The 18,948-nt window shown below is 41.1% G+C and overlaps 1 protein-coding gene across 1 annotated transcript; it reads right to left on the bottom strand.

Annotated features, from left to right (window-relative positions):
* Positions 1-90: 90 nt before the first annotated feature.
* Positions 91-18,935, bottom strand: LOC142900256 (uncharacterized). Its single transcript, XM_076044436.1, has 7 exons — positions 18,327-18,935; positions 16,892-17,980; positions 14,904-16,568; positions 13,489-14,487; positions 7,586-8,353; positions 445-7,201; positions 91-208 (listed from the first exon to the last, which is right to left on the bottom strand). The coding sequence occupies exons 1-7, from the start codon at positions 18,711-18,713 to the stop codon at positions 153-155; spliced, it is 11,721 nt and encodes a 3,906-aa protein (XP_075900551.1). The 5' UTR covers positions 18,714-18,935; the 3' UTR covers positions 91-152.
* Between the last annotated feature and the right edge of the window lie 13 nt (positions 18,936-18,948).

Below are 18,948 nucleotides of genomic sequence, written 5' to 3'. Positions count from 1 at the left end.
TTGCTAGTGTAGTCTAGAGCTTTACCTGCCACAATCAAAGATAGATTTCACTTAATCAGAATTATGTATTATGTACATATGTATTCCATATGAATTAAGGACCATGCAGTCTTGGATCAAAAATTGCACATGCATCTCTGCAGAATTGTTGGCTAGCACGAGGCAAAACCAAAATATTGAGGGAACACACGCAGGCAAACACATGCATCTGTGTGAAAAAAAAAAGAAAAAAATTAAAACATGCATTTGAAAGACACACATACACATCAAACAATAATAGAGTGAATAAGTGAACTAATCAAAAAAAATATATATGACACAGCACTACACACTAAATACATTTTGGCACTTCCGTCACTTTTTTTTAAATTTAGCGAAATAATATGCAAGGCAATAAACCAACATGCAAATAGAAAAACAATGAAAATGTATGTCCATACTCACCAGCAGAAAGTTTAGCAGCAGTAAGATCTATTGCTCCATCTGAAGACCCACCAAGATAGTCTTGACCATTCTTTGGATCATAGGGGAAAACTCCTGCCTCTGTAATTCCAGACTCAGACAAGGAGACTTTTATGCCATTCATCCCTTTGACTCCATATAGTCCAGCACTTCCACCGCTGTCCTCTTTGTAGCCAAAATAATTGTCAGGCTGAGTTGTAACTGGTGGTTGTGTTCTACAGCTTCCTGTAAACGGCAGCTTGTAAATGACATCACAGCACACACTCCTCCTTCCAGCTGTTAGGTCAACTGGAGTCCCATCATCCTCAACCACTGTGGTAACAACTCCCGGGCTTGTGCCAGACAAAGCGACCATAGCTCTCACTGGTCTGTAGTTTGACAGGTCCATGGCTCCCGTTGCTTCTAAAGAAATTAGAGGTCCTCCATTACTGATAGCAATTGGTGTTGAAGTAAGTGGCTGTTTAGCTGCTGAAGACATTCCGTAGGAAAGATTCATAGGTATTTCTTGAGCCATGGGTGCTTCATTACTGACCACAGCCTGTGGGTTTACAGGTCTGTATATAATTTGTGCCAGTGGTTCAAATGGCTTGTATGATGTGAGAGACATAGGCAATGATGCAACAGGGCCCTGTAAATCGAGTGGTCTCTCTGCTGGGGTATTGTTATAAGAGGCAATTGTGGCTGTGCACGTGACTATGGTGATGTTGTCAGTCACAACAGACAAAGTAGATGCAGGGGTAATCTCTGCACTGAGATTTACTATCTCAGGCTGCACAGCTGTTATTTGACGGCCACTGGAGTCACTTGAAATTGACTGTCGACTTGATTCAGGTGGTGTAAGATCCATGCCGTGTTCAGTCATCCTTATGGCAGGTTTAACAGTGCGCAAATCAATTACGTCACCTGGGTAAATCTTTCCATTCTTTTTTGACAGAGGAAGGCCTTTTGCTACATCAGGTTGTATAGTAATGGCCACAGTGGGTAGAGGAACCTGAGGAAGTCTTTCATGTACGACAGAAACAGTGGTTCTCTGCACCTCTGTTGTAACCACCTGGGTGACCAAGCTGGGAAGACTTACAGGAGGCTGCCCTGAGGCTGAAATTGAAGAAGAATACATGTGGCTCATACTGGCGACAACTTTTTCTGGTCCTCGAAATTCTTGACTCTCAATAGACTCTTGTTGTATTTTAGTAATAGTAACTGGGGTCACTTGCACACACTGAGGAATATCTTGGGCACTGGGCAGTGAGGTTCTTCTTGCATATGCTTCAGTGGTAATTACTTCCAAGGGTTGATCATATTCTGATGAATAAGTGATGACCTGTGGTCTTTCCTCCGATGAAGAAAGTGAATCTGTCATGTAGTGAACCTGAACAGCGTGGCCAGCAACAGGAATGTCTCTTTCTGCTGGCATGTTAAGGACCTGACCCAAATGTAATGGTTGTTGCATGGTTATGGATTCTCTTCTTGTAGTATAGGCCTGAGTTGAGGCCATCTGTGTAGAAGTTGCATAATCTGTGGGATAGGTAAACATTTCATTTGTGATATATGGTGGCTGGACAATTGATGATAAAGATGTCCTCCTCCTGCTGGTGGTTTCCTCAGTTGTAATAATTTCAACTGGCATCCCGGTCACTGTTTGAGGTTTAATCACCGATGAGGCGACTGAAAAATTTCTCATATCAATGTCCTTTGATACAACCCCTGGGGGTCTTTCATGCTCAGGCTTAAAAACTATTACCTCTAATGGTGGGGTGGAATACAACCTAACAGAGGGTTCAGTTCCACAGACTTGTGGAATTCCTGTCACATAGGGCAAATCTGGTTGCACTGGTATTTGCTGGCTTTCTATTGCAGGATGTGATTGCGTCAAATTGTCAGTTAAAGAAGTTATCACCATATCAACTGAAGATGGCTGTATCAATTTAGCAGAATCAGGTCTTTGGTTGACATCCATGACTACAGATTGAGGTTGAACTTCTGGAGACACATTATCCAATTTATTCATTCTGATAACTGAGTCAGCTGTTATAACTTCTGTAAGATATTTATGATTTGTAGGAAGGCTAATCTCATCTACAAGAACTGGCTGTTGCATGGATAGCTGGTTTGCCAGGAGAGGCAACATTTCTGTAGGGGGAATTGGTACAGGTATTGGGACTTCAATAACAGTGTAAGTATTTCTGGAATCTTCAGGTAACAAAGGTTGCTGGGGAACAAGAGTTTGCTGATTTATTTCTGATATTTGAGGCGTTATCATAGCTGTCTCTATACCAATTATATCATCAGATTTGCCATATTCTCTCTGTAACACTCCTGTTTGACTTTCAGTCTGGGGATAAATGCCTGAAGAGGCAATTGCATTTGGTTGATCATAAAGGACTAGTACTTCTGTAGGTCCCTCAAGCTGCAGTGTTTCAGCAACATTTGTAGAAGACTGTGGTACTAATGCTTCACTTGAAACCACTTGAAAATGTGCCCCGTCTGTGATAATTTGAGGTTGTATGTCAGCATGATCCTCTTCTATTTTCTCTTTGACAGTGAGTGGTTGACTAAGAATCTGTGTCTCTGAAGGTGTGCTGATATGGGGAGCTGTTTCAACTGGTGCAAGTGTCTGTGTAATTTGTTTGGACTGTTGTTGGATGTATTGCTTTTTAATAGGAGTTGGAACAATATGTGCTTCAATCAATGCTTCTTGACCAGATGGTACTTTATTAACACCAGCAATAGATGTAGGCGTTTCAAATATGGAAGGCACAGAATCTGGCCTACCTTGCACTTCTGTCGGTACTACTTCTATTGGTTTTTCTTGCTTTGCTGTCACAGTTTGAGCTGTGGATACTGAGGGCATTTGCCTGAAAGTAGTGACAGAAGCCCTCCTAACTGTAGCCTGTGTCAAGAATGTCTCAGCTTTTTGTTCTGTTGGTGTTGATCGTACATCTGACACCTTTGTAGAAGGGACAGAGCCTCGTCTTAAAGGGGCCTGAACTGTTATGCCATCAGGTGGTGAGCCAAGTTCAGATGGAAGGGTGATAACAACATAGGTTTGCAAACATCTGGAATGTCTGGGAGACAGAGGTGACTTGGGAGATGTAGCACCCAATTTCGACTCAACAGGACGTGTAAGGCTGAGTGACAGAGCATTTGGAGGTTCCTTGGTTCTTGGAAGAGTTGCAGCTTTTGTGGCCACAAAAGGGGGTGGTTTGACACTTTCACCTGGCTTGTGACTGAAGACCAATCCCGCTGGAATTAAAATAGGCTTTGGTGGGATGGGTGGGGGTGGCTTAGTTGTTTGACCAGAGGCAACTGTTGTAGTTGCTGGTGCTGCTGATGCAATAGTAGATGTTGTAGAAACTTGTGGTTTAGGATACAATGCTGGTTTAGCCGTTGTGTTTGAAGGCGGTAGAGGTGTTTCTACAACAGGTATTTCAACTGCCCTTGCTACAGGTTTGAGTGGAAGTTGTGGAATTGTGGCTTGTGGCATTTCTGAAACCTTACTGGTAAAGGGAGCTGGGTCACTGCTAGGGTGTGTGAGTATTTCTTTCTTCTGTTGTGGGGCAGTAGTTGAAACAGCTGGCTCTGAACTAACTACATCTTGTGTGTTTTGTCCTCTGCGAGTTAGGTTTTCCACACTGGGCACTATAATGACAACATGACCTTGTCTGGTTGGAGTAACAATTTGGGCTACTGCCCTATCATCTGGATGCATTTCTTCCATTCTTGGCTGTATGTCCACAACTACTGATTGCATTGGCTTGGCGGATAATGTGGTTCCTGAACATGTAGTCGTTGCCATAGCAGGGGTGGCATTTTGACAAGTTTTTACAGTTGACAGTCCTGTATTAGGGTCAGGTAAGGTCACAGATGTAGATCGAGGGGGCGGAGGTGGTGGCACCTTCTTTTTAATTATAGTAGTTGACGTGGTAGCATGTATATGTACTTGAGGGGTTTGACTTGGAGTTGAAACTGCTGTTGGGTTAACATTTGGCAATGCTGGATGTACAGGGACTGAGTGAACCACTGTAGCTTGTGTTTGAGTAGGAGTGGTAACTAGTGGTGACATTGGTAGTGGCGGTTGTGCACAAACTGGAGAGGTTGTTGAAACTAAATCAGGCATCTGGACAATGACAAGTCCAGAGGACGAGGACAAAGCTGAAGCTGCTGAAGAAAGTGCAGGTGCAGGTACATCTGCAACTTGGGCAGTAGACTGAGTTGAAACCACAACAGGTGTGTAACTTTGGGCTGACACTTGTATAACTGGTGGGGCCTCTATTGGCATTTGAGATGGAGATGACACCAAATCTGGCATCTGAACTACGACAGGCAAGGGAGTAGACAGATCTACTTGTGCCGGAGTTAGAGTTTTTTCCCAAGAAGCCTTTACGTTATCTGTCGTAATTGATTGAGTTTTGGCTTGATCTGACACAACATCGGGTATTGCAACTACAAAATTTGTAGTTGTTGCACCTTGTGTTTGGTCCCCACTGGCCAATTCTACTGTTGCAGGTGAAGATGGAGTAGATACAGCTAATGGTGACTGGGTTACAAATGTAGGTGGGGGTGTTGGTGTGGACATTGGAGTTGACCCCGTTGATTGGGGTGTCTGAGCATGGAAGGAGGGTGAAGATGTCGCATTGGAATCCAAACTGGAATTTGGTGTGGCCGGTGAAGTTGGAGGGGAAACTGGTGAAAGTGGAGAAGGTGTAGAAGTTAACTCTGGAGCTGATATTGGAGTGGGGATAGGTTTTGGCTCTGGAATTTCACAGACCACACAGATAGATTCCATCTCAGCAGCATCAGACAAAGGTGGACTTATAGATTGATCGTCCTTCGTCTCAGATTCATCACTGGGTGTAATGTCAGAGGAAATGCCAACACCATACTCTTCTGCAAGACTGTCATCCTCTTCCTCACCAGATGAACACTGTGTTATCTTCAGGTCTGGTATATTCAGGTCCTTTCTTAGTGCCGGATCTTGGGGAGTCATTGGCCTTACAAAACCTATAGACCTATAAGTTGTACTAGGAACAAATGAGGCTTCTGTGCGCTTTGGTGGTTCAGAGGGGCGTGGTGGGGCAGGCCGTTTCTTCTTCTTTACTGGTACTTCAGTGGGAGTTTCAGTCTCTACGTAGGGCGTATCCGTTTCTGAGGTGATCGATATATCTTCCGTGGGTATAGTGACAACGCAGGTCTCCTCAACTAAGGAGGAAAGCACATCTGCAGAATATTCCATGGCAGTCTGTGCTTGTTGAAATTCTTGCTCTATCATTATTAGCTCTCTCTTTTTCTGCATCATTTCTTCATAAACCTCTTCTGGAGTTCTAAGCTTCTTTGGAGATTCAGAACCAGTGTCCTGTTCTTCTTCCTCTTCAAAAACACTGATCTTAATTTCAGGCTCCTCAACTAACGACTCATAAAGATAGTCCTCTATTGACATTCCTCCATAAAGAGGCTCAATATCAGGAGGACTGTCCCCTGGAATAGCCTTTGTCTTTTGAATAATTTCCTCATATGCCTCTTCAGCACTCTTCAACGGTTTTGACACGATATGCCTTTCATCAAATGAATCAGAAGGAAAGTATGGGATCACTGTTGGTGAAGGCTTCCGTCCTCTTTGTACAGCTTGCCTAATTTCTTGTTCTGATTCCATACTGGCTGAATATTCAGATCCAGAGGTTCTGCTGGTCTCTTCCGTAACTGTGAGTTGCCTCAGATCCTCTGTTGAGGACAAGTTTTCAGTTTTAAAGCGTCGTTCACCATGGGCCCATGACTGATCTTTGCCTTTTTTAGATTTCTCCTCCTGTCTCTTTTCATCCTCAGAAGAGTCTTCGATGGTTGGTAGAGGTTGGGTTTGCTGCCTGTGCTTACCCTTGCGATGGTGTTTATCTCCACTAATTTTTCTATGACTGGGACTACTATCACTGTCCTCCTCAAGAGATGAGGCTGAAGTAGGTGAAGACTCTGGAGTAAAACTAGAGGCCTGAATACTTGACGATCCCTTTGACAAGGTATCTGTGATACTCTCTACGTCCTCATCAGTACTTTGTCTCTGTCTCATGACTGGAATAGCTTTCTTGAAAGTAGTGCTGGGAGTTGTTATTTCAGTTGTGACTTTGGGGAGGGCTTTCATTTTTGCTGGATGGTCGTCTTTATCTGCACTTTCTTTTCTTGACAGACTTTTGAGTGCCACTGTGGTATTATCAAGTTCAACATCCTTAATTGCTTCTTCCTTTTTCAGTTGCCTCTCTTTTTCATCATCTGAAATTGACATTTCCTCTTCATCACCCATACCCATTATCTGCTGTCGAATGAAATCTTCATCTTCTATATTTGAGTCAGTACTTTCTGTTTTGACATCTTCACTGCTGGATGAAAGATTGGTCACCTCCAGCTTTTTCTTTTGAACTTTAGGAGAGGGTGTGGGTGTGGCCTCGCTTTCAGTGCTTTCCTCCGTTGCTTGGAAACTTAAACGTCGTCTCTCTGCTTTAACCTCCTCCTTTACAGCCATAGATGAAATTACATTTACATCTTTATGACTTGTATCGCTAACCACCTGTGCGCTTTCAAGTTCTTGTGAAATGGGAAAAATCTGAGGTACACTTTCATCCTGCGCCTTTGCTTTGAATTTCTCCTTGTCCACAACAGCAAGAGCAGAAACTTTATTTTCTAGTTTACTTGGTTCTCTTGGCGTAGAGACGTTTCTGTCTTCCAGTGACTCTTTCTTGCTTCTATCTTGCTCCTAAAATAGAGAATAGCGTTACATTAAAAAAAAAACAAAAAAAAAAACATAATTGGAAACTTTGAGTAGTAAAAGTAAGTCAAAATAGTTAAGGTATCATTGTCATACATCCCTGCGGGATCACAGATTTACTGGTCATATAAATCAAGCAATATTTCTTAAAATGTTGCAGACAATAAACGGGAGGAAATATTGTATTTCCTCTTGTTTTTAAATGTGATTGAATTGCCAGAATGTAGTTCAACGTCACATTTTTTTTTCAATATTTTTCCATATGAAAGTTATAGTGTGGTGGACAATAAATGAATAAAGCATTTGTGAACAATCTAAATGACCAAATATAGGTTTAGCAGTTTCTCATATACAAATAAAATGTAATCTTACTTTTGATTTCATGTCCTTTGTGTATATTTCTGTCTCCAGAATTGAAGTGTCCGTTATACTCGTCACGTCCTTTGTCTCAGCTGCTGGAACTGCCTTTGTTTCTTGATTGTCCGGCTTAAGTTCCACACTAATTTCCTCAGGAGCAGACAATTTTGGCTCTGTACTTCTGAGTGAGGGTGCGACTTTATTGTCAGCCGCTGGAGGGGAAGATGTTTCAATCGAAACCACTTCATGTTTGATGTGATCTTTTGAAACAATGGGTTTTGACTGTTCTGTTTTGGATTGTTGAGTCAAACCCTCATCAGTTTTCTTTGTCTCCACCTTGTCTGCTAGAGTTAGGTTCTTGGGAACATCTGCTTGTGACACTGCTGTGTCTTGAAGCACTGGCAAACGTGGTATATTTGGATCAACTTCCAATGCTTCTGAAGGTTTCTTTTCTACCTCAGAAGTCAATTTCTCTGCTGTTGCAGGCAAGACAGCCTTGTCCATAGCTTCTGTAATGGCCTGTGGAGAGTCCAAATTTCCTTTTAGGGTTGACACTGCAGTTGGTACTACCTTGGTTTCAACTGGTGCAGGCTGTGTTTTTGTGGGAATAGGTGATATGTCTTTTGATGAAGGTAAAGTCTTAGACTCAGGCTTTTTGACGGCAGGTGTAACTTGGGTCTCTGGTTTGGCAGATGCAGGTGAATGCTGAGCCATTTTTCCTCTGTCGTCGAGCTCTCCCTGTAAGGCCCTTTGAGTCTGGCAGTTCAGGCAAAGCCATTCCTTCTGTGTTGACACATACCAAGAAAGAGAATACAACAAAAACTTTGTTAACATTAAAATATAAAACGTTTCTCTTAATATAGCTCTGATTTTTTTTTTTCATAATTCAGTTGTGATTAAGATATATTGTGCTGTCAAGGGATATTCTCACTCACTCTTACTTAAAACAACACATTTTATTCTAGATTTAATTTTAGCTCCCAGGTTTCTGCTTTTATAGGGGTAGGGTAGAAAAATAGACCACCCAAAAGCTTTTTATTTTGTTAGTCAGAATTTATAATCTTATCCACTAATACAACTTTTTGAGAACTGCAAAATTGTGGATTGTAATGTGCCACTTTTTTTTTTTTTTTTTAATAGTGATTCCAAGCTTTACTTACTTACTCAAGCTCTACTGGGAGCGGTAGATAAGTGCTTTGCCCATATGATAAGGTAATCATCTACATTGTACGTGTTATGCATTATGAAACCTTTATACTAATATTTTTGTAATTTAGAATCGTAATAGCATTTAGTTTAGTTCAATAGAGTTTGGTAGTAATAGTAAAAAATCTGGATGTGTCCTCAACCCACACAGTTTGTCTTGGAGATTAGCAGTGGCTCCAATGACGTAAAGTAAATTACACAGGTTATGTGCTCATGTGTTGGATTAAGCTTTGTCAAGTGATGTAATCTAACCTCTGTCATAGTTTGGTTTAGGTCTGCTTTAGCACTCCAGCTGTGCTACACTTTTTTTTGTTTGAAATAAAGTGCTACATTTGAGGTAAGAAAAAAACAAGAAAAGAGTTCAAGAAAGGGGGCAAAATGTCATACTTTAATTTAGATTTTTATACATGTTTTTTTTCCATGTTTCACTAATTTGATAATGTAAAAAAAAAACACTTGATATTTGGGATGGGGCAAACAACTTATGCAAATAATGCATGACTAGGAACTTTTATATCTCAATATTCATTGTGGTCAAAGGCACAATGTTGTTAGCCATTTCCCGGAGAAATATCAATTTCTCATTACTATTTCTCATACATCTAATGAGAATGAATTATGACATATTGAATTTAGTTTAGTAGTTTGTGAGACTTTTTTGTCTGTAACACTTCCCTCAGGGGTAAAACTGCCCTATTTGTTAGATAGATTTTGTTAAAGGAAGTCACATTAGCAAAGTAGATAGAGCTGAATAAACCAACAAACCAACAAACCAAAGGATTTAAATACAATACAATTGTGTTAGGTCTTGAAGATCCAGATCAATGCTCCTGTCTGAGGCCTCTTCGACATAAAGGCACTCTACTTGTATGTAAATGAAATTTGAATTTTATCATATATATATATATATATATATATATATATATATATATTTATATATATATATATATATATATATATATATATATATATATATACATATATATATGTATATATATATGTATATATATATATATATATATATATATACACATATATATATATATATATATATATATATATATATATATATATATATATATATATATATATATATATATATATATATATATATATATGTTACAATTGTTGCCTATTCTTTCTTCTTTTTTTCAACCAAACTTGCTTTGTTTTGGTTGAGCTGTGGCCGTGCATTTCCGTAACTGTTCGTGTGTATTCTCGCTTTCTCCTTCTGCTCATTCTCAAATAATTTGACTCAGGCGGTGCTAAAATCTCATGCATCCAAGTGCCAGCATGACTACAGGACTGAAGCAATTGGTTGCACGTCAACATCGATCCATTAATGCAACAAAAAAGTCTGCAGATTCACATTGTCATTCCATATCTAAGCTCCTAACTCTAAATATATGAATGGTCAACGAATCTGTCAAAACAAACAAATACTGTCAACAAATGCCATCATATATCCATCCGCTGCCAGTCCTCGCCTCAGAGCCAGTCTCAAAGCGATGCACCAGAGCAGCGGCGTTTGGAAACTGGCCATCATCCTTTTGTCTAATTAAATCTGTTTCATGAGTAAAGAGCAAGAGCCTCGAGCATAGAGCTGTGGGAAAGGCTGTGCCCCACAAATAGCCTGAATTAGCTTCCCTCTCCATAGACTGTAGCCAGGAATTTCTGCTTGCTGACGCACAAGCATGTCGTATGCTGGATCCGCAGTGCTTTCGCACAGTTCACTTTCGGTTTAGTCACAGGGTGACGCTGAATATTTCTGTATGGCATGAGTAAAGAAGCAGGCCGGGGATTTATGTTACTTTTAAACACTGACTTTTTAAATTCATCAAAGTGTTGCTCAGAGTGGGATGACTGCGTTTGCTGAGTGTTGATCTCTCACGGACACAAAGGGTGTCTTTCATAACACGAGATGAATAAATCTTGCACTGTCAGCGTTGGGGCCTTAGCCGTCAAATGTTCTCTTAGCAGAAAATTCAAAAATTCCTGTCTTTTGACACAAATGACAGACCAAATGATCTATCCATCCATCTATTTATCTATCTATCTAATTTTCATTTTTGTGGACTACCTGTCACTCAAAAAAAACTCAAATGTTTCGTATAAGACTAGAAGGGCTTCCTCATCATTGCCTTTGTTTCTGTTTATACCGGAACTCCTCAGGTTCTTATTGATTTTCTGGCAAATGCCTTTGGCGCAAGCTGTTCCTGGCTAATATACTTGGCTCTTGGCACTGAGGTGACTCCTTTTAAATCAACCTCCCTGATAATAAGTGTCACCCTACTCAGTTATACTAAACAGAGTGCTTTATTTCAAAGCCTTGGAAAAAAAACAACAACAACACACTTTTAACACATCAATGCTGCATCAGCAAATATTAGATGAATAACTATTTTGGCTAGTATTATACTAGTTTGTTTCAGTTAGAAAAGCAAACAGTATTTGGTGAAACTTTAACATTTTAAGGCTTATCGTGCACTAATTTTAAAAATAACATGAAATAAGAAGCAGAGTCTGCAGGTAGGCCATGCCTAGTCTCTCCTCAACTTAATTTATTTGTTTATTCTTTTGTCACTGGAGCCTTTTCTTGTGTCTCTAATAGCCAAACTATATTGTGCACATAATTGTTTTGCACAAATGAAAATGTGAAATGGTGTACTTTACTACCTATTTAACTGGTTTTGCACTTTTCTTTTTATTGGGAAGCACTTTTCGACCTAACTCTTTATATAAACCACTATTTGACTGGCAGAATATGGAGTGAAAGGCTGATAAGGAAAAAAAAAACAAAAAAAAAAACACACACCTGCCAATGCAAATGAGCAAGCAACCTGGAAACATTTAAAACAAAACACTTGGGCACTATTACTTAAACTATCCTGTCAGCACACACAGAGCTTTAGCTGGCAAAGCACGGTACACGTGAGCCCTACTTATCGGACAACAGACAGTCCCAGGCTTTTGATAACATCAGCTGAGGCAGAACAGGCAAACAGAAAAAAAAAAATGGTGGGGGGAGAGGGAGCGAGATTTGCCAGGAGCGGTTACTTTGCCCAGAGTGGCCTCGCTGGCTTCTTTCTGACCATTTTCCTCTTTTAGCATTTGTGCTTTCATGGCACTTTCAGACCCTGTGGATACCTTGGGCCACAACGCAGGAATATGTACCGCAGCTCCTTCTTACTTTCTTACTCTAGTTGTGATTAGGCCGGGCTATTTCCTCTTTCCTCTACACACAGTGGCAGTTAAATTCAAAAATGTAAAAATTATGCTTGAATCTGCCCATGTAATCTCTGCCCTCGGGCTGCTCATTCCTCTCTCTCTCTCTCTCTCTCTCTCTCTCTCACACACACACACACACACACACACACAGACTAAACACGTGGAGTCTCAATGTCATGAAGGATTGTCAGTGATATTTTTGCGTAATGATGTGTGTTTTCAGCTTCAGGCTGAAAGGCATGAGCAACGAGATCAGAATCCCCTTCCTTATTCTTCGGCATCACAAAGGTGGACACATGTTATTTCCTCAGTCATTATTATTAGTCATTACGTAATTATTGTCCCTTTTCTCATCTCAGGAATATTTTTGATTTATTTGCCTCAAGAGATTCCAAAAATTAGAAGTTTAATAATAATGACATTTTACCACATAAATAATCAATTAAACATTAATCAGCAGCAATCACATTGTTGAGGCAATTCTGTGTTTTGCTTCCCGTATGTTCACCTCCTTTCACCCGAGGATCAAAATTACAACGAGGAACACAGGAGTTACCAAATCCCAATAATTGTTTTTGGGAAGTAGCTGTATTTCCTCTGTGGAAAAAAAAAAGAAAAAATCTGGACTCAAACACTTATTTCTTGAACAATCATCTGGTCGTGAGGACATGTCCACAAATACGTAGAAACAAATGGTAGCGCCACCCACACGCAAAGAAGGGAACGCTGCTAAATTTCATAGAGCTACTGATCTACGAGAGAGCAGATGGCCCAAAAGGAAATGTCTGCTGCTCTAATGTACTGCTCCATGTTGTGTTGGACTTAATCCATTTCACCTCTGCTTATTGGCATATCACAAGGCTTTGCCATCTCTGATCTCTCACGGGGCCTGGAGATTCCCTGGTCAGCTTTAGCAGCGGATCCCATCTTGCTAATGCTGTTGCACAACTATCAATCACTTTAATACATTTCCAGTGTGCCAGTCGGCTGGAGCTCTCTTCTCATGAGTCATGATGTAATAACCTGGACCGCTCTGGGGGAGGGATAGCAGTCACCCTGGCGTCTGCACTGTGCTGTTTGCTTTTGTTTTTATTTACCAAAGAACTTCTCAAGATAAATAATAAATATGTGTAGTCACATAGATGAAATCATAATATTAACAATTTTGTATTCAGTAAAAATATTTAGCCTTTATCTTGAAGTTTGAACATTTTAAATCTGAGCTCACTGCATTTGCATCTTTGGCTTTCAGGGCAGGTATCCAAAATTAGAAACAATGCAGTTCTTTAGAAAATCAAGCAACAGCAACACAATGAGAAGCTAGGACCCAACTAAAGACCTTTTATGCTATTTGTTTGCAGGGACCAACTGGCCAATATTGAGCATCAGTACTATAAACAGGAACAAATAAAAAATATATATACAATTTCACTGTTATTAGTCTTCATGGCTAAACATAAAAACAAATGAGCCATAGAACTCACCGCTCCTGTATGAGGCATGGGGTTAAATCCACAAAGGTTACAGACCATATTCTTGCATTCTGTGCAGGTGTTGTAATTAGGGGGATCCTTGGAGCCCACGTTGAGTTCAATCTTGCAGAGAGGACAGGTGGACACTTTTTCTTTAGGAAGAACTTTGGAGGGTTTGTCTTCCTTGGCTTTTATTAATGCATCAGTCTTGGCCAGCTGAGGTGTCTCTGATATCTGTTCAGGTGGTTTGGTCGTCTTTGCTGGTGACATTTTAGGAGAAACAGGTGATTTTGCCTTTGCAGGATCTTGAGCTGGAGTCGACATCTTACGTGGAGTCGGCGGTGTTGTTTTCGGCTCATCCTGAACAGCTGTGGTTATCAATGTAGACGCAGAACTAAAGATAGAAGATCCAAAACCGAACATCTTTCCAGTAACCGACTCAGCTGACTTCGTAGGTTGTAATTTAGGTGCACCAAATCCAAAGAAGCCTCCTGACTCTGGTTTTGAAGGTTGCCCTGGTGCTGGTGCAGATTTGGCAGCAGGGGTTGGAGATTTAGGGGGCTGTTGTGGTTGCTTTTCAGCTTCCCCTTGTTTCGAAACACTTGCCATGACTTTAGGCTTTGTAGCTTGAGAAGGCTGAGTTTCTGGGGATTTTCCAGTAGGTTGTTGCTGAACAGAGGCATTCTGAGCCTTCTCTCCAGTATTTGAGACAATCTGTGTCTTTTCCATAGAAGTTGCTGGTGGCGCTGCTTTTTGGGATCCAGCTGATGCTGCAGCATCAGGTTTGGATAGTGGTTTGCTCACAGTTGCTTCAATTAGATCTTTCTTAGCTTCTGGTAAGTCCTCGGCCTTCTCTTTTTGAGCGGCTGTAGGTACAGTCTTCTGTTCAGGAACAGGCGGTGTGGAAATCGTGCTTAGGGAGGGCTGTGGTTTTACCACAGGATGTTCAATAAGTTCAGCTTCACCCACACTTCTCTGCATCTGGCACTTCAGACAAAGCCATTCCTTTGCCTAAAACAGAGAAAAATGAAAGAATGATGTTTGAAAGGAATCAACTGTATTTCAACATGTATCAAACATGCAGTCACATTTGTTGTATAATGTAGAATGTAATCAAAACAACTGATATAAAAAAAAAATCACCAATCATAAGAAAGTATGATAGTTATTTGAACATTCCAGCAGATTTTACCAAGACAAATTCCAAAGTCTGATCAAATTTTAACGTGCAATCCAAGTGTAAATATTCAAAGCAAAGCCTTGAAAATATTCATTGCAATTTAATTATTGTTTTGAATTAAAGGGATTGGGAAATATATTTTATCTTTGTCTTAATTTCATTCAACAAATCAAATGTTTTTTTTAATCTTTCAACTTGATTATAATGAAGAATTTTGAAACTAACACAAGAAGGGAGAATGAATTACCTCAAGAACATTTGGTGTAGGATTAAATCCACACTGTTTGCAGACAGTACTTTTGCATTCTGTACAAGTGTTGAAGTTAGGAGGGTCTTTAGATCCCTTATTGAGAATGTCTTTGCAGAGTGGACAGTTGGGCAGATCTGCTTTTGGAGTGCCGTCCTTTTGCGTTGACGCCTTGGGTGTCTCTGATGGAACTTTTGCTGGTGCTGATGTAGCGGTTTGGGTCTGTTGCGGTTTCTCCAGTCTCTTCTCCTCAGTTCTCAGTGCAGCAGGTTCTTTCACAGGTACTGCTTTGGGAGAAGCTGGGGGTGTCGTTTTAGGTGACACACTAGATACTGTAGACATCTTGCGTGGTGTTGGTGGGGTAGTCTTTGGCTCATCCTGTACAGCTGAGGTTAATAAAGTCGATGCAGAGCTCAAGAAAGATGACCCAAAGCCAAACATTTTCCCAGTGACTGAGCCAGCGGTTGGTGCAGCCGCAGGCTGTGTTTTAGCACCACCAAATCCAAAGAAGCCTCCTGACTCTTGCTTTGGTGGCTGAGCTGGTAGCGGTGCAGATTTGGCTGGGGAGGTACCAGTTTTTGGAGCTTGGGAAGGTGGTTGTCCCGCTGCTTGATTCTTTGCAGGCTGTTTCGGGGGCATTTTCCCTACTACTTGTCCTGATGGAGTAGCTGGCTTCACGACAGAAGTTTCGGATTTTGGAGGCTGTTTTCTTGTTCCTTGATCTGATGGTGGTGCAGGCTTAGCAGTAGCGGTGTCAGACTTTGGTTGCTCTTGTTTTCCTCTTTCTTGACCTGCTGGAGGAGTAGGCTTCGCGATAGAGGTGTCAGGCGTTGGTGGCTCTTCATTTCCTTTTTCTTGACCTGCTGGAGGAGCAGGCTTAGACATAGAGGTGCCAGGCTTTGGTGGCTCTTCTTTTTCTTTTTCTTGACCTGCTGGAGGAACAGGCTTAACAATAGAGGTGTCAAGCTTTGGTGGCTCTTGTTTTCGGTCTTCTTGACCTGCTGGAGGAGCAGGCTTAGCAATATAGGTGCCAGGCTTTGGTGGCTCTTCTTTTCCTTTTTCTTGACCTGCTGGAGGAGCAGGCTTAATAATAGAGGTGTCAAGCTTTGGTGGCTCTGGTTTTCGGTCTTCTTGACCTGCTGGAAGAGCAGGCTTAGCAATAGAGGTGCCAGGCTTTGGTGGCTCTTCTTTTCCTTTTTCTTGACCTGCTGGAGGAGCAGGCTTAGCACTAGAAGTTTCAGATTTCTGGAGCTCTTGTTTTTCTGAGTCTTTACCTGGTGGAGGAGCAGGCTTAACGGTCTCTGGTTTTGGTGGCATTTGCTCACATATCTCTTTGTCTCCTTGAAGCCGTTCCTCAGTTTTTGAGATTGTGGGTGCAAGAGTTTTGTCTGGCAAAGGAGAAGTTACTTGGCCACCTTGCTTTGTTGGTGCTGTCTCTCCCTGTTCAATATCCTTTGTTGGGGGAACACTGACAAGGTCCTGTTGGGGAACAGTTGTTTTAGGAATGTCTTGCTGAGAAGATGGATCGGCAGTCTCTTGATTCTGTGGTGTGGCCAACATTTCTTTTTTGGGTGAGGGCTGAAATTTTTTCATTGGGAAGCCTGGAGGTTCGGACGCTCCAAGAGCTCTCTGCATCTGGCAGTGAAGACACAACCATTCCTTCCCCTAAAAAAAAAAAGAGACAAAAATAAAATTATTTTCAATAATGAATGTCAAAAATACTTTTAACTGTCAACATTTTAAATATATATCACGGTAAGGAAGAAAATTATTTTCAATTATGAATGTAAAAAATACTTTTGTTAATTGTCAAAATTTTAGATATATATCATAGTAAGCATAGTAAGGAAGCAGATAGGTGAAAACAAAGCAAAATTAAAGTGTAAATATTCATTTTAGCATAATTTTCTGAACCGGAAAAAAGGAAAAAGAACAGTCAAAATCTCAAAAGTGAACTGTTTGATCCCAATTTTCTGTTGCTGAGTTACCTCTTTTGCACTTTGCATTGGACTAAATCCACACTTGTTGCAGACATCAGTTTTGCATTCAGTGCAATTGTTGTAGTTGGGAGGATCTTTGGAGCCTGTATTAAGATCTGCCTTACAGAGCGTACAAGTAGACTTTCCCACTTTAGGAGCTGCATGGGACTCTTCAGTTTTTACAGGCTGATTGGAAGTCCTGTCAGCTGTTCTGTCCTGGTCTGATGGAGAAGACTTAACCTGCTGAGGTACGTCTGGTCTTTTTTCCATAGGCACTTTTTGGCCAGTAACTTGTTTGGTCTCCATTCTTGGTGAAATGTTGGGGCTGGCTTTTGGAGATACCACAGAACTGGCCGTTTTGTCAGAGACTTGTGCTGGAGCAGACATTTTGCGAGATGCTGGTGGTGAACGAGACTCCTGAACTGCAGACGTGATCAAGGTGGAAGCTGAGCTGAACAGAGATGAACCGAATCCAAACATTTTTCCAGTTACCGCCTCGGTTGTTTTTGAGGCAGCGCGCGGAGATTTGGGACTGCTGCTCAGAGGTAACGCTCCTGGTGTTTCAGTTAGGTTTAATTTTTTGTCCATTGCTTCATTTTTTGCAGGTTTATCTTCTTTCTTGTCTGCCACTTCTTTAACCGCGGTAGTGCCTGGAAAAGTGACATCCTTTTCTTTTGGGTGGACAGTTTTACTATCTGTTTTGACAGGGGGGGGCTGAGGTGGCAGCGATTTGTTGAGATCTGAAACAACTTTAGTTGTCTCCTTTTCAGAAGTTACTGCTTTATTTTGAATGTCTTTTTGAGGTGGTAAACCAGTTTTCTCCTCTTTTTTCTGGACTGAAATAGAACTTGACTTTTCCATAGTACTACGTTGTGATTCCTCTTTACTTTGTGGTACACCCGCTGATTGATTCTCCAAAAGTTTCTTGTCTGGCGCATCTGCCTTTTGTCCGGAACCAATGTCTTTTGGTTTTGCAGCAACGTTAGGTGTGGACACTTTGCTCGGAGAAGCTTGGGCTTTCATTAGTGGAGGTTGTACCGATTCCGATGCCGTAAGAGCTCTTTGCATTTGACAAGTCAGACACAGCCATTCCTTTACCTGTAAAAACAAGAATATATTTAAGTCAATTTCTTGATATATCCTAGACATACAGTATCCAAAAAAAAAATATCTTACATCTACAATTCAGTGAGAAAGAAGTGGATCAAAATACTGTAGCAGATAATAAATCAGAAACATTGTAGCAAAAAAAAAAAAACTCTTAACCATATATATGACAACAATATATGTTGGCAGTAACGCAATGAATTGACAGCTTATATTGCTATAAACACATATTGTTTTAGAAAAACAGACAGTAAATTGAGCAAATTGAGTGCACAATAACATTATATTATATATAATAGCATTGTCATTATTAACATTTTGTGAGAATCTTACTTACATTTGACTCATTTGGCATGGGGTTAAATCCACACTGATTACAAACAATCTTCTTGCAGCTAGTGCAGGTACTGTAGTTCGAGGGACTCTTGGTTCCCATGTTGAGTTCAGCCTTACAGAGTGGACAGGAGGCCATGTCAGGTTTGACTGCTGTTTGAGACACTGCCGCATTGGGAAGCTCAGTTGGAACCTTTTCTACTTTGTTCTTTGCTGTTTGGGGTTTCTTGGTCTGTTGGGGGGGCTCTGTTTTCTGAGCAGCAGGTTGTTTAATTTCTTTGGCAGGTGACATCTTAGGTGACACTGGTGGAGTTGTCTTGGGCTGATCCTGAACAGCTGAGGTAATCAGGGCGGATGCAGAACCAAAGATGGAAGAGCCAAAGCCAAACATTTTCCCTGTCACTGATTCTGACTTTTCAGCATTGGGCTGAATTTTACTGCCACCAAAACCAAAGAGGGCTCCAGATTCTGGCTGTGCTGCTGCAGCAGAAGCGATACTGTCTTTACGTCCAGCTTGCAGTTTGGGATCTGATCCTTCTTTAAGATTTGTTTTCTGCGACTCCTGTGGCTTTTTCTGAGGAGGAGCTGCGCTGGGCTGCTTCTCACCGTCTGGCTTTGCAGCAGCC

Source organism: Nelusetta ayraudi, unplaced genomic scaffold (assembly GCF_046127955.1).
Source record: "Nelusetta ayraudi isolate G7.1 ecotype Tasmania unplaced genomic scaffold, CSIRO-AGI_Nayr_v1 ptg000080l, whole genome shotgun sequence".
NCBI classification, from domain to species: domain Eukaryota; kingdom Metazoa; phylum Chordata; class Actinopteri; order Tetraodontiformes; family Monacanthidae; genus Nelusetta; species Nelusetta ayraudi.
This window is presented reverse-complemented; position numbering and strand designations above follow the sequence as displayed.

What these genes read in the sequence shown, in the direction of transcription:
- LOC142900256 (XM_076044436.1), bottom strand. Translation starts at nt 18,713, where the DNA reads ATGTTTGGCTTTGGCTCTTCCATCTTTGGTTCTGCATCCGCCCTGATT. An exon ending in CCATGCCAAATGAGTCAAAT is followed by an intron (nt 17,981 to 18,326) that starts GTAAGTAAGATT and finishes TTGTTTTTACAG; the next exon opens with GTAAAGGAATGGCTGTGTCT. An exon ending in CCATGCCTCATACAGGAGCG is followed by an intron (nt 8,354 to 13,488) that starts GTGAGTTCTATG and finishes GTGTCAACACAG; the next exon opens with AAGGAATGGCTTTGCCTGAA.